Genomic DNA, 27,660 nt, shown 5'->3' on the forward strand with positions numbered 1-27,660 from the left:
TAGAAGGAATAATAAAGTAGGGGGAATGACTGAGTGAATGAATGACGGTTGAAAATAATAGGGGATTTGGCAACTTGACTATTTTAAATAGAGCATCAATGGTGAATTTAGGATTTATTTTTATAACGGCTTTCTGAAATAAATCATAAACACAGGACTTTAGGATTAAAACGATCCAATTATTAGATGGACACAAAATAACAACATTAAAATGTCTAAATAAACAAATAGTTACAGCAATACATTATTAATTAACAAATAATAACTAATAGAAAGGACAAATATGGCTCTCAGGAGCTGGCCATAAATCCCTTTTGGATGTTTTTCAAAATTTAGTCTGACACACGGCGAGAATGATCACCTCGTCGGGCCACCTTGGAGTAGGATCGTATAGTGTTTAAAAGGCCGAAACGATCTGTTGATACCAAGGCACACTACTGATGATGTGTCAAGATTTGGAATAAATGAGATTGATCCAAATTTACACTTCCTTATACACTCATTTTAAGATCCAAACCTAAATCCTGCAATAACTTATTGTGGTTCATCTCCCTTCCTTTGCCTTTATAGAGAGAGTGATCTTTTGTGTTATTTCAGGTTGACATAAATTACATGATCATGATGTTTGTCTGGGATTTCTTCAATTTTGCTGGATTATAAAAAATTTTTTGTTCTAAAGATGTCTTCTTGGTTATTACAATTACAGGATTTTCTGGGTTTGCCTAACTAACGCCGCTCATAGAGGGAAATACAGACATGGTTTTAGGATGGAGTGACAAATACTGTTGGAGGTCTGTTAATGCCACCTATTTATCTTATCTTTAGCCCCTGACCCTGATCTTTCGCTCTAACCCTGACCAAACCTAGAATCTAACCCTCACCCTTCACCCCACCCTTACCTTAAGGATGGTGGGTTTAAATCATTAGTCTTTAGCTGTATGCTACTAGTCTCCTACTCATTATAAACCTAGAATCTAACCCTCACTCTTCACCCCGCCCTTACCTTAAGGATGGTGGGTTTAAATCATTAGTCTTTAGCTGTATGCTACTAGTCTCCTACTCATAGTAAACCTAGAATCTAACCCTCACCCTTTACCCCGCCCTTACCTTAAGGTTGGTGGGTTTAAATCATTAGTCTTTAGCTGTATGCTACTAGTCTCCTACTCATAGTAAACCTAGAATCTAACCCTCACTCTTCACCCCGCCCTTACCTTAAGGATGGTGGGTTTAAATCATTAGTCTTTAGCTGTATGCTACTAGTCTCCTACTCATTGTAAACCTAGAATCTAACCCTCACTCTTCACCCCACCCTTATCTTAAGGATGGTGGGTTTAAATCATTAGTCTTTAGCTGTATGCTACTAGTCTCCTACTCATTGTAAACCTAGAATCTAACCCTCACCCTCCACCCCACCCTTACCTTAAGGTTGGTGGGTTTAAATCATTAGTCTTTAATTGTATGATACTAGTCTCCTACTCATTGTAAACCTAGAATCTAACCCTCACCCTCCACCCCACCCTTACCTTAAGGTTGGTGGGTTTAAATCATTAGTCTTTAATTGTATGATACTAGTCTCCTACTCATTGTAAACCTAGAATCTAACCCTCACCCTTCACCCCGCCCTTCCCTTAAGGATGGTGGGTTTAAATCATTAGTCTTTAGCTGTAAGCTACTAGTCTCCTACTCATTGTAAACCTAGAATCTAACCCTCACCCTTCACCCCACCCTTACCTTAAGGATGGTGGGTTTAAATCATTAGTCTTTAATTGTATGATACTAGTCTCCTACTCATTGTAAACCTAGAATCTAACCCTCACCCTTCACCCCGCCCTTCCCTTAAGGATGGTGGGTTTAAATCATTAGTCTTTAGCTGTAAGCTACTAGTCTCCTACTCATTGTAAACCTAGAATCTAACCCTCACCCTTCACCCCACCCTTACCTTAAGGATTTTTTCTGTATTCTCTATTCTGTTCTTATCTCTTGGCCTTTCCCCTTCCCTCTCTACTACACTTTGGACTTGAACTTGGGGGGACCATGGTCAGCCGATTCTGGCTCGGATGTGGGCGACATTACACCATGACTCCATATCTGGGACCTGTTCCGAACCGGTTTTTGTTCCAACCTAGTTTTTTCTTTATTCTTCTTTATTTATTCTAATTTTTTGCTACTTCTTAGTGTTCCTTTATTCGATCCTTTAATTTTTCCCTACTCTGCTGTTTTACTCTTTATGGATACGAACCAACGATTGGGGAGGGGTTCCAGAGTGACATGCGACGGCCCGTGCATTGCCAGTGACTCCCCATTCAAACTGTTTTGGTTAATTTACCAATTCAGGGGGACTCACTGAGACTTATCTACTCCATCTACTCCACCTAACCCTAAAAACAGGGAGTCTAACCCTCAAACCCACAGTTTAAACATAAAGAGGAGCCCTGTGACACCAACATCACCCCGAGCCCCTCCCCTACAGAATGCTAATTTTGAGGGTCAAATCCTATAAAAATACTCTCAAAGGTTCCTACAGGCTTTGTAAGAATGCCCAAACTGAAAGCAACTCATTTAGTAACTCTTCTGGGAACCTAAAGGCATTTATCTTCATTTGTAAAAAAAAAAAAAAAACAACACTCTGTGTTACTACTAGGAGGAATGTAAACAGATGCAATGCCCATCTTAACCACAGGAGGGGGCAAGAAGACCACAAACGAACCCAGTTTGACAGACCTCAACCCGGCCTGTCGGTGAAAACGAATTTGGTTTATTTTTAGGGTTATTCTTTCTTTTTTCTCACTTACCTATTTACCCTCAGCCGGGAGTAGTCCCCCTCAGAAACTTTCCTCAGAGAATTGCAGAGTGAGCCCCAGTCTTTGGATGGATTTTTATCTCCTTAACATATGGACAATAAAGAGAAAAAGGTTTTCTTATTACTAACATGGTTTCAAACAGCCCAGTGGTTAGGCAGAATCTGTCATAACGCTGGATGAGGTTATGTAAATACGGTATCTAAGGTCTATGATCTCATTTTATCATTTTATACATTTTTTTAACACTGAGCCTCAAATCACATGTCATGCCTTGTAAATACTGTTATGTAACTGCTCACATGTGGTAAGAGGTCTTACCCCCGTTAGGGGGAGACCTACTGACTCAGAACTGCTGTGGGGCCTCACCTTGGACCGGATGTACCAACATGTATAACAATGTACTGGTGTATGTATAACACATCGTCCACAACTAGGGGGAGCAAAACAGAACTGAAACTTCTCCGACCGGCCACCAGGGCGAGCGGCCCCCACCAACGCTTCTTGTGGTCCTGCTTCAAACTCACGAAAGTACGCAAGACGCCGTTTGGACCAATCATCACCCACTAACTGCTTTTAGCGCCTGTTTGCGCAAGTTTGAATTTTATTTCAGTTACGGGAGAGCAACCTAGCTGGACGCTCTCCTCACAAGCTCTTTTGCCTGAAGAAGACCTATTCATGGGTCGAAACGTCGCGATTATGAGCTTGTACTGTAAATAGATTATGTACTTTTTATGTTATTTTACCTTTTTGTTACATTATTAAAAAGAAAAGTTCCCAGAGAACACTTTGTGAGCCTCAATCATTTTTTGAACTCCACGGCTAACACAGATAGCCCTCCACAGTTAGTGAGGTAAGAAAGTTGAAGAATAAATCTTCAACAAAACCAACGGCACGATCCTGCACAGATGTGGGACTACAGGGATGAACCGGACGACGACGGATGGACCCGGGTCAGCCGCCGGAGGCCTGGACGGCGCCGCAGTCAACAACAGCCTAACCGCCGTCATGAACAAACTGACCATCGGGCCTTCGGAGACAGCTCCGGATGCCTCCAAAGACGACACCCTGCCCAACAGCCTCCGAGGCACCGCTCCTACGCGGAGGCGGTCAGGGCCGAACCAACGGACGCATGGAGACCACAGACGGGTGAACGCCACGTAGAGCGCAACCACCGGTTCCAACAAGGAAGACGGAACCGCAATGACAGAGGCGAACAGAACCGGGCACCATCCCGTGCCCACAACCAGAACCATCAGAACCAAACACAAAGATCCAACGACCCGGACTTTGCTGCGAAGGTTAGAGTTCTGAACAGGCTACTCAAAGCCACACATCACCTGAAAAATGTGGCGGACACCAACAGAAATACACCAGCAATTCAGCGCATAGCAACGCACCTAGCAACGGTGATTAAACCTGCAGCCCCAAGCAGCAGAACCCTAACACTCATAGATGGGAATGCAAGATCATGGGCCTATAACACGGTTACAATCCTGAAGCAACACTATGAAGACGAGGTGCAAACGGAGAAAGAAACTTTAAAAGCTTACAGCGGAGACTTCCTAGCTCCGCTGGAAATAGCCACCAAGTGGATCAGACGGAACCTGGGCAACCGTTTCCAAACTGAAACACTCAACGAGATCCAGACCTACGTGCTGTCTGGCCGGATGGATGAGCCTGCTGCGACACCCGACAGACGGGGGAACACGGAGGACCGAAGGAGACCCACGGCTATCCCCAACCCGCCCCCACCGACAACCCAGGGGGGTCCTGCCCAACGCACCACCTCGCCAACCCCGGACCGGACCACGTCCGCCACGATGACGGAGCCGATCGCCACAGGATGGTCGCCCACAGCGTCAGACGTGAAACCATGTCCACAACCGCCTGCACGGGGAGCGTCCCCGATCACAACCGCCCCCCCCCCAACCGACATCGGAAGCCCTCCCACAGCGTGAGGGGACAACGAGAGGCAGAAAAAGGACGGAGGAGCAGAGGATCACGCCAAGGCAAACCACCACTGTGGCACAAATGCACAGAGAGCCGACAGGGGCTGGAGCTGCAGACGACATCGAGGACGTCACGACCCAGCCTGAGGACGTCCAACCCGAGGATCCAGCCCCTCCTCCCGCACAACAGCCACTCGGGCCCAAGCGTTGGTTCAGCTTACGCCCGATCAACAGCCCGAAACCACAGCGGGGAACCTCTCCCGGATGTGGTCACACCCTGGTGCCATCCATAAACCTACAAAGAAGGATGGAGATGAGCACACAGCGCCAACTCGCCTTCCCCTACAGCCTGCGGTCACAGCCCAAACCCACCTGCTCCACGGCTGATACATCAGGGGCGGTGACCACGACCCCCCCCCCCCCCCCGGAGGTAAACAGGCCGCACAGGCACCAGAACACCTTCAATAAAACACGGGACTGGTCATTAAAATTAAATGAAAAATGGGTGATTGTGGGTGATTCAAATGTCAGCAAATTTGCCAACCACTACACACAGAATGTACAGATAGACTCTTTCCCAGGGGCGAAATGGAAGCATGTTGCCGACCTATTTCGTAGGGCGGTGGTTTCAACTGATGTGAAACAAATAATCCTGTCTTGTGGTATTAATAACCGTTGTCACACAGATAAGAAGGGTTTAATCAGTGAGATCAGGGCAGCGCTACACTGTGCTGCACAAAAGTGCCCCAATGCGGAGATTTTGGTACCGGCAATCAATTTCTCCACAGCTCTACCCCACAAGGAACAGATGATGCTGTTACACCAAAACAACTTCATCCTCAGCCTCCGACACTGCATCCCCGCTTTGGAACGGAGCCAATTTAAGGTCAAAAAGGACAAGGTCCACTGGACCAAATTTACTGCTAACCGGCTATTCCAACACTGGGGGCAGTATTTAAAATAAAGAGCCCAGTGAGCCTGCCTCAGCAGGATGGGCTCCAAAGGTCTTTAAAGAACAATATTTGCAACTTGTCTAAACGGTTTGTGCTCTCAGAGGCTCAGTGTTCACTCTTATCCAAGGGTCTAACCTTCATTCCATCCAGGAACAAAACCAGAATGGATGACAACAGACTACAACTTAGATATGATTTACAAAAATACCACAGAAGGATAAAACTGGCTGTTCACTTCAAAGATAACAACACCACCAAAATAAAACAGAGCAAGCCGTTCACCTCAGAATCTCAATGGACGCCCCCTGCTGGCTCTCTACCACCTGAGGTGAATAAGCTTATTGATAGAGACCTAAGTTATTTTGACGAAAGACTTCACATGTCCAGATCAAAACCAAACTTAAGCAGAGAGGAGAGCAAAGCATTGGATGAGCTAACCAAAAATGGGAATATAATTATAAAACCGGCAGACAAGGGCTGCTCTATTGTAATCCTGGACAGGGAACAGTATATCTGGGAGGGAAAAAGGCAACTACTGGACACCAACTATTATAAAAAAATTTAACAAACCAATTTTCCCAGAAACAATCCCCCTGGTCTCAAAAATCATTTCAAATCTGTATGAAAAGAAATTCATTGATGCCAAACAGAGGAACTATTTACTAGGATCAACAGAACCGAGAGCCCGGAGGTTCTATCTGCTACCCAAAATTCATAAGGAACCTGACAAATGGAGCAAACCATATGAGATTCCCCCAGGACGTCCGATTGTCTCAGATTGTGGGAGTGAAACCTACCATTCGGCAGAATTCATTGACCACTACCTCACCCCCTTGTCGATTCTACACAGCAGCTACATTAAAGACACATGATTTTATAGAAAAAATTAAATCCACAACCATACCCGACCAAGCGATGCTATTTACAATGGATGTAGACAGCCTCTACACAAACATTGATATAACAGAAGGCATCACAGCCGTAAAAAACATCCTCATTAACCACCCAAACAGCAAACGTCCTGACAAAGAACTACTCCAACTACTAGATATTAACCTGAGACGCAACGATTTTGAATTCAACAGCCAGTATTTCCTTCAGATCAAAGGGACAGCCATGGGCAAGAAATTTGCCCCAGCCTATGCCAACATATTCATGGCTCAGTGGGAGGCAGAGGCAGTCGATAAATGCCCCCAAAAACCACTATATTACTACAGGTACCTGGATGACATCTGGGGTGTCTGGACTCACTCAGAAGAAGACTTCACACAGTTTCTCCTAACGCTTAACACCCACAATCCGTCCATCACACTTAAGGCCACTATCAACACTCCGTCAGTAGATTTCCTGGACACCACCACATTTAAGGGCCCAGAATTTACAAACGCTCATAAGTTGGACACCAAAGTGTTCTTTAAACCAACCGACACACACACACACACTACTTTTCAAGTCCAGCCACCACCCCAAACACACATACGCAGGACTGGTGCAATCACAGCTACTCAGATTTCACAGAATCTGTACCCGACAGGAGGATTTTGAGCAGGCCACAAAAACACTATTCTCGGCCCTGCAAAACAGGGGCTACTCAAGGTCATTTTTGCGGACATGCAGAGCATCCTTTTAAAGTCCAGACCCCCGAGTACAGCACCTATGCTCCCAATCATCATGACCTACTCCAAATCAGCCGGACGGCTGATCCACAATATTAAAAACAATTTTACAAAATTCCAATCTGAATCAAAACTCCTAACTGACTTCAGAATAATTGCGGCCTATAAACGAAATCCAAATCTAAAGGACCGTCTGGTGAAAGCCCAAATCAAACCCCTAAGGGAACACAAGGTCAAAGGTCACGGGGTATTATTCAAACAACTACGCTGGGTTCAGAACCAGTCCAACAAATCAGTTTACCCCACCACACTGACAGCGGGACCCAAATCCAAGAATTGTGTGTATCTAATAACATGTAAAACCTGCAAAATTAGATACGTGGGAGAAACAGCGAACACAATTCTAACACGCTTCACCCAACATCGTTACAACATCATCCAAAAGAAAGAGACACACATCCCCTTGGTCAAACATTTTATTCATCATGGCTGGGATGCATTGACGGCCTCTGTCCTTGAATCCAACCCAAGGTGGTCAGCCCCTCAGAGGAAAAGGGCTGAAAAAACATGGATCAACAGGTTATAAACACATATCCCCGGAGGACTCAATGAGAGATAGTGGACTGACCGGCAGACTACACGCAGGGTGTCTGTGTACGGGAGGTCCAGCTGCCCTTGGGCAGCAGGACCCTCCCTAACCCTAACCCAACCCCAAGCCTAACCCTAATCCTATCAATATCAAGTCATTCTGATGTTGCTTTCCAAAATAAAAGCCTTTTTAAATTGTCTACAATTGACCTAATTTTAAGTTATTTCAAAATGCTCTAAAATGGAAAATTGCTGTTTCCACAGGGTAATTCCACTTTAGATCTACAGTATACAACCTCACAGTGATACCATATCAATCTCAAGTCATTCTGATCTTGCTTTCCAAAATAAAGGCCTTTTTAAATTGTCCACAATTGACCTAATTTTCTGTGATTTCAAAATGCTCTAAAATGGAAAATTGCTGTTTCCACAGGGTAACTCCACTTTAGATCTACAGTATCCAACCCCACAGTGATACCAAATCAATATCAAGTCATTCTGATGTTGCTTTCCAAAATAAAGGCCTTTTTAAATTGTCCACAATTCACCTAATTTTCAGTGATTTCAAAATGCCATAACAGTGATTTCAAAATGCTCTAAAATGGAAAATTGCTGTTTCCACAGGGTAATTCCACTTTAGATCAACAGTATACAACCCCACAGTGATACCATATCAATATCAAGTCATTCTGATGTTGCTTTCCACAATAAAGGCCTTTTTAAATTGCCCATATACGACCAAATTTCAGTGATTTCACAATGCTCTAAAATGGAAAATTGCTGTTTCCACAGGGTAATTCCACTTTAGATCTACAGTATACAACCTCACAGTGATACCATATCAATCTCAAGTCATTCTGATCTTGCTTTCCAAAATAAAGGCCTTTTTAAATTGTCCACAATTGACCTAATTTTCTGTGATTTCAAAATGCCATAACAGTGAATTCAAAATGCTCTAAAATGGAAAATTGCTGTTTCCACAGGGTAACTCCACTTTAGATCTACAGTATACAACCCCACAGTGATACCAAATCAATATCAAGTCATTCTGATGTTGCTGTCCAAAATAAAGGCCTTTTTAAATGGTCCACAATTCACCTAATTTTCAGTGATTTCAAAATGCCATAACAGTGATTTCAAAATGCTCTAAAATGGAAAATTGCTGTTTCCACAGGGTAATTCCACTTTAGATCAACAGTATACAACCCCACAGTGATACCATATCAATGTCAAGTCATTCTGATGTTGCTTCCCAAAAATAAAGGCCTTTTTAAAACACCCATATACGACCAAACTTTCAGTGATTTCAAAATGCTCTAAAATGGGAAATTGCTGTTTCCACTGGGTAATTCCACTTAAGATCAACAGTATACAACCCCACAGTGATACCATATCAATATCAAATCATTCTGATGTTGCTTTCCAAAATAAAGGCCTTTTTAAATTGCCCATATACAACCAAACTTTCAGTGATTTCAAAATGCTCTAAAATGCTCTTGATTGACTGATGGCAGTGCCAGCAGCAAGGCAGTTTTAAGCGACAGGAACTTGAGTGAGACCTGGTCCAAGGGTTCAAATGGGGCTCCAGATAAGCCACGCAGAACCACCGTTAGATCCCACTGGGGAAATAGCGGGCGGGACACAGGACTGTTCCTTCTGACACCCTTTAGAAAACGTTTTGATAGGGGATGATTGAAAACAGATCTATCTCCAAAACCCTGGTGACAGGATGAGATAGCTGCGGCATATGTTTTAATAGTGCTGAATGCGAGGCCCCTGTCCATCAGCATCTGCAGAAACGATAGGACATCCGCCAGCTGGCAGGAGAGCGCTTGAACATTTCGCTCCGTGCACCATTTCTGGAAAGCTGCCCATTTAGCAGCATAAGATGCAACAGTAGAGAGCGCCCACACACTCTGAATCGTGGCGACAACATCATGCGGCAGCCCAGAAGCCTCTAAGCGTGACCGCTCAGAGGCCAGACCCACAGCCGCTGGCCTATTTCGGTTGTTGCAGATTTCAATGGATGGTCCTGCTGTCAACTGGAAGCTCCTGAGGATATTCCAAGAGGACAAAAGCCAAGAGGACCCAGATTCACCAAAGATACATTTGGGAAGCTGTGGTTTGCACGTTCTTCATGGAAGTTTTCAAGATGGAGAAAGAGAAACCGGTTGGAAGGTGGGACATGTGCTTAGAGCACTTTGGCAGATGTTCCATGACTCACCAGCAAGACGTGCTGACTTCATTGAGGTGACCAAAACAACAACATTTCCTCTGAAATTCTGTGCCCATCGATGGGTTGAAGACTTGACAGTTGCAGAGCGGGCAATGGAAGTGTGGCCAGCAGTGCAACAGTACATCAGCAGCCACCAGAAACTCCCAAAAAGCAAAGTACCATCATCTGCTTCCTACTGTACAGTAAAAGGGGCCACAGCTGATCCTCTCTTTCAGGCTAAACTCCAGTTTTTTGCATTTGTTGCTAGACAGCTAAAGCGTTTTTTGGAAAAATTCCAGACAGATGCACCAATGGTGCCTTTCCTTGCAAAAGAGCTTAAGTCTATCCTGAGATGCTTGCTGTCATGCTTTATTAAAAGAGAAGAATTGGAGAAGATGAAAACACCTGTCCAGCTACTGAAACTTGATGTGCAAAACAAATCAATCCATGTGCCAACAACTGGGACCTGGATCTGCCACAAAACAAGCTTTACAGAAAGCATCTGAAAAGCTCCAGTAAAATCCAGTGAACATACAGGTGTTCATGAACAAATGTGTCACTTTCCTTGCTGTGACCTGCAAAAAGATTATGGAGAGAAGTCCACTTGCATACCCAGCAGTGCGGCACATGAGCTCCCTCGACCCTGTGATCATGGTCACAGAAACTGAGCATGCAATAGCAAAGTTTGAGAAACTCCTACAGGTTCTCCTCAATGCAGAATGGTGCACTGCCTCAGAGTGCGACAAAGTCCTTGCTCAGTATAAAACTTTCTCAGTGCATGCAAGTGTAAACCTCAAGGCAGAATTCCAAGATTTTTCATACAGATGCAGGCTTGAGGAATTTTTGGGAGATTTATCAGTGGTAGAGCAGAGTATGCAGCACTGTGGGACATGATGAAATGTCTCCTAACGCTGTCTCATGGACAAGCAGCAGCGGAGCGAGGATACTCCGTGAACAAGGACATGCTAGTGGAAAACTTGAAAGAGAGGAGTCTGATAGCATTGTGGCTGGTCCAGGATGCAATGGCTGGGCGTGCAGTTAATGAAGCCCTGCCAAAAGAACTAATCCAACACTGTAAAGGAGCCAGAATGAGGTATATGCAATACCTCAAGGATGAAAAAAGAATAAAAAACAAACTGCAAATGAGAGGAAAAGAAAGGAACTCCACCAAGACATAGAAAATGTCAAAGCAAAACAGAGAAGAAGAATGAAAAGCAGTGAGATGATGCAGAAAGAGGCAGACAAAATGGCGATGAAAGCAGAAAAAAACGGGACTTCATATTACTGTCCAAATCCAATGCTTATTGCAAAAGTGTGGCTGAGAAAAAGGAAGAGCTACAAGCTGTAACGTGAGGAAGTGTGGGTTTTCTGTCACAAAGCTGGTGTTTGACCCGACTGGGTCGCTCAGAACTTTAACACACAGATTGGGACCTTTGCAGACATGAAGTCTGCGAGAGTCTGGAAGAAGCCATAACATCAGCCACCTGCAGCGTCCAGAAGACGTGTTTCCATGAGTTGTACCCAGAACAAGTCAAAACATAAAGTTTAAACTTCCTTTTCTTGTTTTGAATGTTAAAAGTTTAATCATCAATTTGCTCATTATAAATGTGTTTTAATCAAATGAATGATTCTTATGCTTTGGGTAATTATAAGAGATTTAATTAATCCATTCTTAATTAAATGTTAATGTTGAGAATGTTTGGTAATGACCTTCACACTCCTGCTTCTTCACACACCCAAACACGCCCACGCACATCTGCTCACAGTAAACTCCAAAACACATTTGCTGACGTACACGTTTTGCTTTGAGAAGAGAAAGGCTTTTGGTAAGTTTCAGTTTTATGATTTCAGTTCGTGCTTGACAACGAAAGAGAGAGGACCTGAATAAACGCTTAAGGGGGGACAGAGCCGGTCGGCTCGTTTCTCCCCCCCCCCCCCCCCCCTCACGCTGTTCCTGCCAAGCCAGACAGGACAGCTGAATTGCAACTGCTAACGCAGGCTCATCCCGAGTCTTTTGATTTCTGAATGAACTAAACTTAACAAACGCATCGACAAAACGCTTTTCCATCTACGTGTACCGAGGGCAACTCTGGACAGGTTCCGTTCGACACCTACGTCTCCCCTGTCAGCCGCTGGTGTCATCTGGATGAACCATCACCATCCTCCACGGCCCGGATCCGAAAGAGGGTCCGCAAGAGTTCGGTGAGACAAAGCACGGTATTTAGCGTTTGATGCAGTTCTCTGATAAGACCTAAGTTTATCCAAACCATCACTTCACTCAGACACCTGTTTCTTCCTGAAGCAAAATCAGACTCACACACGCATTCATATCACAACATTCTCAATCTTCATAAATTCACCACAAGGTCTATTTGATCATATCAACTGTTAAAGATTGTCCCACAAGTTGCCAATGTTGATTGTTATTCCCATGTTTGTCAATTTCAAAATCATTAGTCTAGTTTGAAGAATTAAAACTTTTAATTTTGAAACTTGTTTGTTCATTGAACTGAAACACAGACACACAGATATTATCGTCAGTTTATCGATGAAAACAACCTTTGAGTCTTCTTAACAATATAAAATTTGGTTATTGATTTATTAAAAATTAATATTCTGAATTAATACCTAGCATGGTTCCTCTTTCATAAAAGAGCCTAAAACCACAACGCTACAAAGCCCTAGCTAAAACACTGGAAGATCTGCAGGAGAGCGTCAAGAAGCTACAATAACTGAGATTTCTTTTAGAGGAACATTTTTACTGAAATGACATTGCTTTGTTTTATAGACTTTTTTGCACTGCAGGATAGGGTTTGAGTTTGAAATATATATTTTTGATTTACTTTTGCAGTGATTTTCATTTTTACTTCTGGAATGCAGGTGTCAGACTAAGTCAGCTGTAAGTAAACAGTAAAACGGTAACCTGAAGGAGTTTGTTTTGGTGATTTATTGAACATAATATACTTTTTGAAGAAAGTACAAGAAAGTAAGAGGGGGATAAATAAACATTTGAGCATTACTGTCAAATACAAGATGTGGGGCCAAAGTTTCTCCAAACGAAACCCATCCACCACAGGTGAAGGAAGAGGACAGACCAGTTGACGCGTGGGGTGAAATAAAATGTTGTTCCTTTATTTTCTTACAGATCCATCCGACATATGTTCCCATAGTCAATCAATTCTTCCTGTAAGCTCCAACATAATCTAACCTGCTTCAGCACGGTCCAAAACTGTTTGCCCCTGTCTCCATCCAACACACCTGTGCCCATTTGCACCATGATTAAATAGAGGTGGAGACAATGACTTGTTCAAAAGTTCAGTGGGCTTGCCTCCCTCTAGTGTCAAAACCAATAACTACACCTTCATTTAAAATGGCTCCCACACAAGATATAAGGTACCATACAATTGCAGAAAATAACACTTCTCCAAAGCTTGGGATACACGATATATACCGAAATTTAATTTCTAATTTATCATAATATTTTACTTCTTATTATCCAGGAGGCTAAATGGATTTTACATTTAAACACATTTAGCTTTACAAAATGTAAATCAATTTCATCAATATGACAAAAAAATTACAAAGATTTGGTAAATCAAAATAATTTAGTCAAAAAGACACAACTCATCAATTTATGCCATTATGTATACCGGATGCGTAATTTGCCTTGGTGTGAGCAGGTGCAATTAATTTAAAAGTTTGATAATTGTTAGTAACAGATTGCGAATACAGTTTGGACTTTTAAAGTGATTTCAGCTCGTAAAATAGCAGTGTGGACCAGAGGAGTTACATTGTGTCAAGTCATCTTTTTCAGTTTTTGTTTTCGCAAACCTGTTTTGTGTTTTATTTATAATTGTGAATAAATAAAAATAAACTTAAAAAAATCTCTGTCATGTTTTTGTTCTGCTCAGCAATTAAACCAGGTGATTTCAAACAGCATAGTGAATTAACCTGGTTCAGTTGCTGAGCAGAACAAAAAAAAATTGACATGGAGATGACTTGATGATGACACAATATCGCACCTCTGGTATGAACTAAAGTAGAGAATAACTTCTGTTTTTGTTGTGTTGCATTGTAAGTAGAGGAAAGCAGGTGGGATTGTGAAAGACAAAAATCTTTCCACAACTATATTGTCAATATAACAGTATAGGTAGGTACAATATCATATCTGTTTCTAAATATATCCTGATATGATCATAAATATATATATATATATATATATATATATATATATATATATATATATATATATATATATATATATATATGATCATATCAAGATATCGGCAAACTGTAGTTATGATAACTTGGCTTGTACACTGAAAGTCTTGAAAATGTCCTGGAAAATAATTTCAAGAAAAGAGTGGGAACCCTGTACTGAGATGAGGAACTGAGGAACCTACCAGTACTCTACATTGACCGTGGCCATGGTTTCACTTGTGAGTGAGCATCTCGTTTCTGTCCTGCGAGCTGAGCCAGTCAGAAGTCCACAGGGTCAGGGAGTAAGCCACACCCAGGGGGAGGTGAGAACACAGACCGTCTAGTCAAGGGCTGATAATAATCAGGAAATATTTTTTATTTGCTTAGAGGACTTTGATTGAGGTGTTCACGGAGCGGAGGTGATCTGACGGCTTACATTTAGGACAGCTGATCAGCTTCGTTCACATGTAGGAAAACTTCGCTGAGGCTCTAACACGACATTATTTACAGGTAAGGTGCTGCTATGATTTCATATAAAAGGATAAAAGGAGGCTGGGTGATACAATGGCTGGTAGATTGTGATCAACTGATCGGTGGGGCGATGTTTTGCTTGGATCATGTCACACGCTGCTCTTTCTCAGGGAAACGGATGATGATCATTATTCTGTTGCATTTCTTATTACTCCTGTTAAATACGTCTCTTTTGGGAAACGGTATTTAATTGCCAGGTGGGATTTATAAGTAACAAACAGATTTGTTTGGGTCCAAACCCCCCCTTTGGGTTAAGGAGCACAGAAAAGTTTGGATTTCTGGTTTATTACTCGCTGATTTCATCTCACTTTTACGAGGTCTGTGAGCTTATTAGTTAGAAGGAATAATAAAGTAGGGGGAATGACTGAGTGAATGAATGACGGTTGAAAATAATAGGGGATTTGGCAACTTGACTATTTTAATAGAGCATCAATGGTGAATTTAGGATTTATTTTTATAACGGCTTTCTGAAATAAATCATAAACACAGGACTTTAGGATTAAAACGATCCAATTATTAGATGGACACAAAATAACAACATTAAAATGTCTAAATAAACAAATAGTTACAGCAATACATTATTAATTAACAAATAATAACTAATAGAAAGGACAAATATGGCTCTCAGGAGCTGGCCATAAATCCCTTTTGGATGTTTTTCAAAATTTAGTCTGACACACGGCGAGAATGATCACCTCGTCGGGCCACCTTGGAGTAGGATCGTATAGTGTTTAAAAGGCCGAAACGATCCGTTGATCCCAAGGCACACTACTGATGATGTGTCAAGATTTGGAATAAATGAGATTGATCCAAATTTACACTTCCTTATACACTCATTTTAAGATCCAAACCTAAATCCTGCAATAACTTATTATGATTCATCTCCCTTCCTTTGCCTTTATAGAGAGAGTGATCTTTTGTGTTATTTCAGGTTGACATAAATTACATGATTATGATGTTTGTCTGGGATTTCTTCAATTTTGCTGGATTATATATTTTTTTAGTTCTAAAGATGTCTTCTTGGTTATTACAATTACAGGATTTTCTGGGTTTGCCTAACTAACGCCGCTCATAGAAGGAAATACAGACATGGTTTTAGGATGGAGTTACAAATACTGTTTTAAACTATGGAGGTCTGTTAATGCCACCTATTTATCTTATTTTTAGCCCCTGACCCTGATCTTTTGCTCTTACCCTGACCAAACCTAGAATCTAACCCTCACCCTTCACCCCATCTTTACCTTAAGGATGGTGGGCTTAAATCATTAGTCTTTAGCTGTATGCTACTAGTCTCCTACTCATTGTAAACCTAGAATCTAACCCTCACCCTTCACCCCGCCCTTACCTTAAGGATTTTTTCTGTATTCTCTATTCTGTTCTTATCTCTTGGCCTTTCCCCTTCCCTCTCTACTACACTTTGGACTTGAACTTGGGGGGACCATGGTCAGCCGATTCTGGCTCGGATGTGGGCGACATTACACCATGACTCCATATCTGGGACCTGTTCCAAACCGGTTTTTGTTCCAACCTAGTTTTTTTCTTTATTCTTCTTTATTTATTCTAATTTTTGCTACTTCTTAGTGTTCCTTTATTCGATCCTTTAATTTTTCCCTACTCTGCTGTTTTACTCTTTATGGATACGAACCAACGATTGGGGAGGGGTTCCAGAGTGACATGCGACGGCCCGTGCATTGCCAGTGACTCCCCATTCAAACTGTTTTGGTTAATTTACCAATTCAGGGGGAACTCACTGAGATTTATCTACTCCACCTAACTCGCCTGTGCCTCGGATAACCGGAACTCCTTTGCACCATAATAAGTTGGTAACCATTATAACCTTACCACTTCAACCTCTCAACTCTTATTCTCCTCCCTCACACATTTGGGATTGGGAATTGGGAGGACCATGGTCAGCCAATCACGGCTCGGATGTGGTTGATATTACACCATTACACCACATTTGATACCTGGTCCGGACCAGTTCTTGTTCCAACCTAGTTTTCAGAAAAAAGAAATCCCATTTGGGATCCCTTTCCCTTCGAATCCATTTTTCCTCTTCTCGTTTTTTTTCTCTCTCTACCTCTCTTACTCTCGTTTTTTTCTCTCTCTTTCTTTTTTTATTTTTCTTAAAAATTTGTTTTTATGTTCTCAATTTCGAGTTGTAACTTATAATAAATTTTTATTTATCTATGCTCATCCACACTTTAAAACCACGGTTTATGAAAGAACGGGTGGATTAGCAGATAGTCTGAAAGGGTCTTGGTTATCTGTTACAACTGATATTCTTTGTCAGAATTTTTTAATTATTTTAAGGTTGATGTTCTTTTCTATATGAAAAAAGTGTTTATTTTCGCAGGTCGGGCTCGGTTTTGATACTGTCAGATTTGTACTTTTCTGGACCCTGGGACTTGAATCCTAGGGGTTTATAATAACAGATGCTCGGTTATATAGACTTATGTGACATTGGGAATGGTAAGAATAAACTCATAAGTTTAACTGTGGTATTGTGAGTTGTTAAACACCATGCTGACAAGGGAATAAGTGTTTGGGTCACTGATGGTTTACATAAATATCTTATCACAAGGTTACTTGGAATATGATAAAAGTAACACTCTTAGGTTAGGGTTTATTGGACATTTAATGAATGACATTACACCTTTTGGCTTCTAAAAGGAGCTGCTTAAGCTGCTGGATCAACACTTCAGTAATCTCTCTGTTGACCACCGGGGGGTGCTAATGAGAAGTAGACAGGAGGAGCTAGGTTGTGACCTGAGAGGAAGTGGGGGTAACGGGTGTTTAAACGCAGTAGGCCACCCTAAACTCTGTTTGATCAATTTGCATGGTACAGAATTAAATTGAACTAGTGGTTTTATACTTAGGTTTTCTCAAAGTTTAGTGTGGAAAATAAGATGGTTTAAGGCCTTATGTAGGCCCACACGAGATAAATGAAAAGAAGGATTTATTTTAGGTCTAAAAAGGCAAGGGTTTAGTTTTTTATATTTAAAGTATCTTTTTGTCTCCCAACTAAAGCTGTTTTTTTTGGGGGGGAGACATGGGTCTGCAAGTGAGGAGGTGTTAGTAACGGCATTTTGCATATACAAAGATTCTTGGGGCCTTTGTCTGCAGGGACGTGTGTATTTTGTCCCTCCTGGGTTGAAGACCTCTGGCACCTGATAAGTAACAGTAAATGACTTACATTAAGATATTAATTTATTTTGGGTTTACAAGGATTTCCCTAACTGGAAATGAACTACACAACAAACAAGATATTTTCAAATTATTAAAAAACAAACCTTACACAGAAACTAGTTTTTATTGGAGGGTAGTACCCAAAAATGAGGAGTACGAGTATCTGTTTGTATGATTGCAGTTCTCAAATAATTCTCCTTGAAATAAATAGACCAAATGAAGGATAAGGGAATTTGGAAAGTTTGAAGTATAGTTTGAGATCTCTGGTGGCATAGTAAAAATACGATAAGCGGCATGAACAAGGTCACTGCATTTATATTAAACTTCAACTATTTCCCTTGAATATAGAAATTAACCAGACAATAAATAAAAGGTCTTAACCCCTAAATCGAGACTGGAATCCATTTGAGGTTAACAACAATAATAAAGGGGCTGTACAAGAGCTCACTATATTATTCTACATTCCCTTAAATGGACTGTAGCAGACAGCAACTAAAATAATTTTGGATCTTAAATGGAGCATAAAAACTTCTTATTGATATTGATATGGGAATAAGCTGCAGGAACATTTAAATTTTCTAGCTTAAACAGGGCATAGGATACATTTGTCAGTTAATAACAGCATAATGAGGTACATGAGGATGTCACTGCATTTTTTTAATTCTCGACAATTTGCTGAAACAAGAATGAAGCAGATAATAAATAAAAGGTGTTTAACTCTTACCCAGACATAGGGATCCACTTGGAGGATTAATAATAATGATAAATGAACTGTACAAGAACTCATTACATTATTCTGTTTTCCTTAAAATGAAATGGATCAGACAAACAGCTAAAATATTTTTGGATCTTAAATTGAGCATAAAAACTCCTTATTGATATTGATAAGTGAATAAGCTCCAGGAACATTTAACTTTTCTAGCTTAAACAGGACATAGGATACATTTGTCAGTTAATAACAGGATAATGAAGTACATGAGGAAGTCACGGCATTTTTTTAATCCTCGACAATTTGCTGAAACAAGAATGAAGCAGATAACAAATAAAAGGTGCTTAACTCTTACCCAGATATAGAGATCCCTTTTGAGGATTAATAACAAGGATAAATGAGCTGTACTAGAGCTCATTACAGTATTCTGTTTTCCTTAAAATGAAATGTATCAGACAAACAGCTAAATTAATAGAGTATAAAAAACCTGTTTCTGGTAATAATAGTGTAATGCACTGCAGTGGGATTTAACTTTTCTAGCTTAGACAGAGGGGAGGATCCAGTTATTGGTTAATAACAATATAATAAGCTTCATTAACATGCCACAATATTTATTTCAAGCTTTAATAATCCCCGATAAAGATAACTACATCAGAATATGGCGAGTCAGTTAATAATCCCTTAAAAAAAGGGTCCCTTTGATTGTAGTTGTTAGAGGGGAGTGCTCTTCACTGATTTTTGCCTGGGTGAATCAACAACAGGGTGATTTTATAGGACACTAATCAGGGCTTTGGATTTTGAGGGTTAAAATAATAGCTGCTCATCCATTTTATTAAGACATTTACACCACAAGACGTACACGATGTTTCTTAAAGCCTTAAATGGAGACTAAGATTTTGGTCAAGCCCAAACGAGGCCCATTTATAGATGTTTTAACTTGACTGGAATCTCCAGGTCACCCAGCTGAGGCTGTTCCTGTGGACTATAATGGGGGAGATTTGTCTAGACTAGTTGACGGGCGTATTCAGAAGGTCTGGGAAATCGAGGACCTAACTTAAGCAAATCTTTATTCTTCTGTAAGGTAAGGAGATTTAGAAATGCATGAGCGGATTCTGGTAATATATTTATTATGCTGTAATCTGGGAAGTTACCGCCTTATGGTTTGTTTAATATAAGTCTGGGGACGCGGTCAGGGTTTCAGAGGAGAGTGACGGACGGTGCTGTAACAGTACGGATGAGAGGCAGCCTCAGACTTAACACGCCAGTGATCGGAGTGTGCGCGTAATACCGGGTGGAGAAATGGGACTCGGGACATTGGCTCGGACCGGACAGCTGCTCGGCGGTACGAAAGATGATTTTTCATTTTATGTAACGAACGCTGGATGTATTCGCCTCCAGTGGGGACTGCAAGACGGGCTGCGTTCAGTTTGAAGCCGCAACGTATGGTGGTGGGTGTAACGGAGCTGTGAACCGTTTTAGAAAGTTATTTTAAATGGCTACTGTGGACGACGGGTGATTTGATTACATATTTTTTATTTGCTTAGAGGACTTTGATTGAGGTGTTCACGGAGCGGAGGTGATCTGACGGCTTACATTTAGGACAGCTGATCAGCTTCGTTCACATGTAGGAAAACTTCGCTGAGGCTCTAACACGACATTATTTACAGGTAAGGTGCTGCTATGATTTCATATAAAAGGATAAAAGGAGGCTGGGTGATACAATGGCTGGTAGATTGTGATCAACTGATCGGTGGGGCGATGTTTTGCTTGGATCATGTCACACGCTGCTCTTTCTCAGGGAAACGGATGATGATCATTATTCTGTTGCATTTCTTATTACTCCTGTTAAATATGTCTCTTTTGGGAAACGGTATTTAATTGCCAGGTGGGATTTATAAGTAACAAACAGATTTGTTTGGGTCCAAACCCCCCCTTTGGGTTAAGGAGCACAGAAAAGTTTGGATTTCTGGTTTATTACTCGCTGATTTCATCTCACTTTTACGAGGTCTGTGAGCTTATTAGTTAGAAGGAATAATAAAGTAGGGGGAATGACTGAGTGAATGAATGACGGTTGAAAATAATAGGGGATTTGGCAACTTGACTATTTTAATAGAGCATCAATGGTGAATTTAGGATTTATTTTTATAACGGCTTTCTGAAATAAATCATAAACACAGGACTTTAGGATTAAAACGATCCAATTATTAGATGGACACAAAATAACAACATTAAAATGTCTAAATAAACAAATAGTTACAGCAATACATTATTAATTAACAAATAATAACTAATAGAAAGGACAAATATGGCTCTCAGGAGCTGGCCATAAATCCCTTTTGGATGTTTTTCAAAATTTAGTCTGACACACGGCGAGAATGATCACCTCGTCGGGCCACCTTGGAGTAGGATCGTATAGTGTTTAAAAGGCCGAAACGATCCGTTGATCCCAAGGCACACTACTGATGATGTGTCAAGATTTGGAATAAATGAGATTGATCCAAATTTACACTTCCTTATACACTCATTTTAAGATCCAAACCTAAATCCTGCAATAACTTATTGTGGTTCATCTCCCTTCCTTTGCCTTTATAGAGAGAGTGATCTTTTGTGTTATTTCAGGTTGACATAAATTACATGATCATGATGTTTGTCTGGGATTTCTTCAATTTTGCTGGATTATAAAAATTTTTTTGTTCTAAAGATGTCTTCTTGGTTATTACAATTACAGGATTTTCTGGGTTTGCCTAACTAACGCCGCTCATAGAGGGAAATACAGACATGGTTTTAGGATGGAGTTACAAATACTGTTTTAAACGATAGAGGTCTGTTAATGCCACCTATTTATCTTATTTTTAGCCCCTGACCCTGATCTTTCGCTCTAACCCTGACCAAACCTAGAATCTAACCCTCACCCTTCACCCCACCCTTACCTTAAGGATGGTGGGTTTAAATCATTAGTCTTTAGCTGTATGCTACTAGTCTCCTACTCATTATAAACCTAGAATCTAACCCTCACTCTTCACCCCGCCCTTACCTTAAGGATGGTGGGTTTAAATCATTAGTCTTTAGCTGTATGCTACTAGTCTCCTACTCATAGTAAACCTAGAATCTAACCCTCACCCTTTACCCCGCCCTTACCTTAAGGTTGGTGGGTTTAAATCATTAGTCTTTAGCTGTATGCTACTAGTCTCCTACTCATTGTAAACCTAGAATCTAACCCTCACCCTTTACCCCGCCCTTACCTTAAGGATGGTGGGTTTAAATCATTAGTCTTTAGCTGTATGCTACTAGTCTCCTACTCATAGTAAACCTAGAATCTAACCCTCACCCTTTACCCCGCCCTTACCTTAAGGTTGGTGGGTTTAAATCATTAGTCTTTAGCTGTATGCTACTAGTCTCTTACTCATTGTAAACCTAGAATCTAACCCTCACTCTTCACCCCGCCCTTACCTTAAGGATGGTGGGTTTAAATCATTAGTCTTTAGCTGTATGCTACTAGTCTCCTACTCATTGTAAACCTAGAATCTAACCCTCACTCTTCACCCCGCCCTTACCTTAAGGATGGTGGGTTTAAATCATTAGTCTTTAGCTGTATGCTACTAGTCTCCTACTCATTGTAAACCTAGAATCTAACCCTCACTCTTCACCCCACCCTTATCTTAAGGATGGTGGGTTTAAATCATTAGTCTTTAGCTGTATGCTACTAGTCTCCTACTCATTGTAAACCTAGAATCTAACCCTCACCCTCCACCCCACCCTTACCTTAAGGTTGGTGGGTTTAAATCATTAGTCTTTAGCTGTATGCTACTAGTCTCCTACTCATTGTAAACCTAGAATCTAACCCTCACTCTTCACCCCGCCCTTACCTTAAGGATGGTGGGTTTAAATCATTAGTCTTTAGCTGTATGCTACTAGTCTCTTACTCATTGTAAACCTAGAATCTAACCCTCACTCTTCACCCCGCCCTTACCTTAAGGATGGTGGGTTTAAATCATTAGTCTTTAGCTGTATGCTACTAGTCTCCTACTCATTGTAAACCTAGAATCTAACCCTCACTCTTCACCCCACCCTTATCTTAAGGATGGTGGGTTTAAATCATTAGTCTTTAGCTGTATGCTACTAGTCTCCTACTCATTGTAAACCTAGAATCTAACCCTCACCCTCCACCCCACCCTTACCTTAAGGTTGGTGGGTTTAAATCATTAGTCTTTAGCTGTATGATACTAGTCTCCTACTCATTGTAAACCTAGAATCTAACCCTCACTCTTCACCCCACCCTTACCTTAAGGATGGTGGGTTTAAATCATTAGTCTTTAATTGTATGATACTAGTCTCCTACTCATTGTAAACCTAGAATCTAACCCTCACCCTCCACCCCGCCCTTACCTTAAGGATGGTGGGTTTAAATCATTAGTCTTTAGCTGTATGCTACTAGTCTCCTACTCATTGTAAACCTAGAATCTAACCCTCACCCTTCACCCCGCCCTTCCCTTAAGGATGGTGGGTTTAAATCATTAGTCTTTAGCTGTAAGCTACTAGTCTCCTACTCATTGTAAACCTAGAATCTAACCCTCACCCTTCACCCCACCCTTACCTTAAGGATTTTTTCTGTATTCTCTATTCTGTTCTTATCTCTTGGCCTTTCCCCTTCCCTCTCTACTACACTTTGGACTTGAACTTGGGGGGACCATGGTCAGCCGATTCTGGCTCGGATGTGGGCGACATTACACCATGACTCCATATCTGGGACCTGTTCCGAACCGGTTTTTGTTCCAACCTAGTTTTTTCTTTATTCTTCTTTATTTATTCTAATTTTTTGCTACTTCTTAGTGTTCCTTTATTCGATCCTTTAATTTTTCCCTACTCTGCTGTTTTACTCTTTATGGATACGAACCAACGATTGGGGAGGGGTTCCAGAGTGACATGCGACGGCCCGTGCATTGCCAGTGACTCCCCATTCAAACTGTTTTGGTTAATTTACCAATTCAGGGGGACTCACTGAGATTTATCTACTCCATCTACTCCACCTAACCCTAAAAACAGGGAGTCTAACCCTCAAACCCACAGTTTAAACATAAAGAGGAGCCCTGTGACACCAACATCACCCCGAGCCCCTCCCCTACAGAATGCTAATTTTGAGGGTCAAATCCTATAAAAATACTCTCAAAGGTTCCTACAGGCTTTGTAAGAATGCCCAAACTGAAAGCAACTCATTTAGTAACTCTTCTGGGAACCTAAAGGCATTTATCTTCATTTGTAAAAAAAAAAAAAAAAAACAACACTCTGTGTTACTACTAGGAGGAATGTAAACAGATGCAATGCCCATCTTAACCACAGGAGGGGGCAAGAAGACCACAAACGAACCCAGTTTGACAGACCTCAACCCGGCCTGTCGGTGAAAACGAATTTGGTTTATTTTTAGGGTTATTCTGTCTTTTTTCTCACTTACCTATTTACCCTCAGCCGGGAGTAGTCCCCCTCAGAAACTTTCCTCAGAGAATTGCAGAGTGAGCCCCAGTCTTTGGATGGATTTTTATCTCCTTAACATATGGACAATAAAGAGAAAAAGGTTTTCTTATTACTAACATGGTTTCAAACAGCCCAGTGGTTAGGCAGAATCTGTCATAACGCTGGATGAGGTTATGTAAATACGGTATCTAAGGTCTATGATCTCATTTTATCATTTTATACATTTTTTTAACACTGAGCCTCAAATCACATGTCATGCCTTGTAAATACTGTTATGTAACTGCTCACATGTGGTAAGAGGTCTTACCCCCGTTAGGGGGAGACCTACTGACTCAGAACTGCTGTGGGGCCTCACCTTGGACCGGATGTACCAACATGTATAACAATGTACTGGTGTATGTATAACACATCGTCCACAACTAGGGGGAGCAAAACAGAACTGAAACTTCTCCGACCGGCCACCAGGGCGAGCGGCCCCCACCAACGCTTCTTGTGGTCCTGCTTCAAACTCACGAAAGTACGCAAGACGCCGTTTGGACCAATCATCACCCACTAACTGCTTTTAGCGCCTGTTTGCGCAAGTTTGAATTTTATTTCAGTTACGGGAGAGCAACCTAGCTGGACGCTCTCCTCACAAGCTCTTTTGCCTGAAGAAGACCTATTCATGGGTCGAAACGTCGCGATTATGAGCTTGTACTGTAAATAGATTATGTACTTTTTATGTTATTTTACCTTTTTGTTACATTATTAAAAAGAAAAGTTCCCAGAGAACACTTTGTGAGCCTCAATCATTTTTTGAACTCCACGGCTAACACAGATAGCCCTCCACAGTTAGTGAGGTAAGAAAGTTGAAGAATAAATCTTCAACAAAACCAACGGCACGATCCTGCACAGATGTGGGACTACAGGGATGAACCGGACGACGACGGATGGACCCGGGTCAGCCGCCGGAGGCCTGGACGGCGCCGCAGTCAACAACAGCCTAACCGCCGTCATGAACAAACTGACCATCGGGCCTTCGGAGACAGCTCCGGATGCCTCCAAAGACGACACCCTGCCCAACAGCCTCCGAGGCACCGCTCCTACGCGGAGGCGGTCAGGGCCGAACCAACGGACGCATGGAGACCACAGACGGGTGAACGCCACGTAGAGCGCAACCACCGGTTCCAACAAGGAAGACGGAACCGCAATGACAGAGGCGAACAGAACCGGGCACCATCCCGTGCCCACAACCAGAACCATCAGAACCAAACACAAAGATCCAACGACCCGGACTTTGCTGCGAAGGTTAGAGTTCTGAACAGGCTACTCAAAGCCACACATCACCTGAAAAATGTGGCGGACACCAACAGAAATACACCAGCAATTCAGCGCATAGCAACGCACCTAGCAACGGTGATTAAACCTGCAGCCCCAAGCAGCAGAACCCTAACACTCATAGATGGGAATGCAAGATCATGGGCCTATAACACGGTTACAATCCTGAAGCAACACTATGAAGACGAGGTGCAAACGGAGAAAGAAACTTTAAAAGCTTACAGCGGAGACTTCCTAGCTCCGCTGGAAATAGCCACCAAGTGGATCAGACGGAACCTGGGCAACCGTTTCCAAACTGAAACACTCAACGAGATCCAGACCTACGTGCTGTCTGGCCGGATGGATGAGCCTGCTGCGACACCCGACAGACGGGGGAACACGGAGGACCGAAGGAGACCCACGGCTATCCCCAACCCGCCCCCACCGACAACCCAGGGGGGTCCTGCCCAACGCACCACCTCGCCAACCCCGGACCGGACCACGTCCGCCACGATGACGGAGCCGATCGCCACAGGATGGTCGCCCACAGCGTCAGACGTGAAACCATGTCCACAACCGCCTGCACGGGGAGCGTCCCCGATCACAACCGCCCCCCCCCCAACCGACATCGGAAGCCCTCCCACAGCGTGAGGGGACAACGAGAGGCAGAAAAAGGACGGAGGAGCAGAGGATCACGCCAAGGCAAACCACCACTGTGGCACAAATGCACAGAGAGCCGACAGGGGCTGGAGCTGCAGACGACATCGAGGACGTCACGACCCAGCCTGAGGACGTCCAACCCGAGGATCCAGCCCCTCCTCCCGCACAACAGCCACTCGGGCCCAAGCGTTGGTTCAGCTTACGCCCGATCAACAGCCCGAAACCACAGCGGGGAACCTCTCCCGGATGTGGTCACACCCTGGTGCCATCCATAAACCTACAAAGAAGGATGGAGATGAGCACACAGCGCCAACTCGCCTTCCCCTACAGCCTGCGGTCACAGCCCAAACCCACCTGCTCCACGGCTGATACATCAGGGGCGGTGACCACGACCCCCCCCCCCCCCGGAGGTAAACAGGCCGCACAGGCACCAGAACACCTTCAATAAAACACGGGACTGGTCATTAAAATTAAATGAAAAATGGGTGATTGTGGGTGATTCAAATGTCAGCAAATTTGCCAACCACTACACACAGAATGTACAGATAGACTCTTTCCCAGGGGCGAAATGGAAGCATGTTGCCGACCTATTTCGTAGGGCGGTGGTTTCAACTGATGTGAAACAAATAATCCTGTCTTGTGGTATTAATAACCGTTGTCACACAGATAAGAAGGGTTTAATCAGTGAGATCAGGGCAGCGCTACACTGTGCTGCACAAAAGTGCCCCAATGCGGAGATTTTGGTACCGGCAATCAATTTCTCCACAGCTCTACCCCACAAGGAACAGATGATGCTGTTACACCAAAACAACTTCATCCTCAGCCTCCGACACTGCATCCCCGCTTTGGAACGGAGCCAATTTAAGGTCAAAAAGGACAAGGTCCACTGGACCAAATTTACTGCTAACCGGCTATTCCAACACTGGGGGCAGTATTTAAAATAAAGAGCCCAGTGAGCCTGCCTCAGCAGGATGGGCTCCAAAGGTCTTTAAAGAACAATATTTGCAACTTGTCTAAACGGTTTGTGCTCTCAGAGGCTCAGTGTTCACTCTTATCCAAGGGTCTAACCTTCATTCCATCCAGGAACAAAACCAGAATGGATGACAACAGACTACAACTTAGATATGATTTACAAAAATACCACAGAAGGATAAAACTGGCTGTTCACTTCAAAGATAACAACACCACCAAAATAAAACAGAGCAAGCCGTTCACCTCAGAATCTCAATGGACGCCCCCTGCTGGCTCTCTACCACCTGAGGTGAATAAGCTTATTGATAGAGACCTAAGTTATTTTGACGAAAGACTTCACATGTCCAGATCAAAACCAAACTTAAGCAGAGAGGAGAGCAAAGCATTGGATGAGCTAACCAAAAATGGGAATATAATTATAAAACCGGCAGACAAGGGCTGCTCTATTGTAATCCTGGACAGGGAACAGTATATCTGGGAGGGAAAAAGGCAACTACTGGACACCAACTATT

The 27,660-nt window shown here is 42.4% G+C and overlaps 1 protein-coding gene across 2 annotated transcripts; it reads left to right on the top strand.

Moving 5' to 3' along the window:
* Positions 1–14,393: 14,393 nt before the first annotated feature.
* Positions 14,394–26,173, top strand: LOC139071456 (uncharacterized). Of its 2 annotated transcripts, none has more exons than XM_070553951.1 (2): positions 14,394–20,199; positions 20,296–26,173. In XM_070553951.1, exon 2 carries the CDS (start codon positions 25,115–25,117, stop codon positions 26,165–26,167), a length of 1,053 nt encoding a protein of 350 aa, XP_070410052.1. In that variant the 5' UTR covers positions 14,394–20,199; positions 20,296–25,114; the 3' UTR covers positions 26,168–26,173. The 2 variants fall into 2 exon arrangements, with proteins under 2 accessions (XP_070410052.1, XP_070410054.1); XM_070553953.1 differs by having other exon boundaries at positions 14,394–19,832; positions 19,945–26,173.
* Positions 26,174–27,660: the final 1,487 nt, after the last annotated feature.

The sequence above is a fragment of the Nothobranchius furzeri genome, chromosome 1 (assembly GCF_043380555.1).
Source record: "Nothobranchius furzeri strain GRZ-AD chromosome 1, NfurGRZ-RIMD1, whole genome shotgun sequence".
Lineage (NCBI taxonomy): Eukaryota > Metazoa > Chordata > Actinopteri > Cyprinodontiformes > Nothobranchiidae > Nothobranchius > Nothobranchius furzeri.

Coding starts and splice junctions, on each gene's coding strand:
- LOC139071456 (XM_070553951.1), top strand. CDS start 25,115: ATGTGGGACTACAGGGATGAACCGGACGACGACGGATGGACCCGGGTC.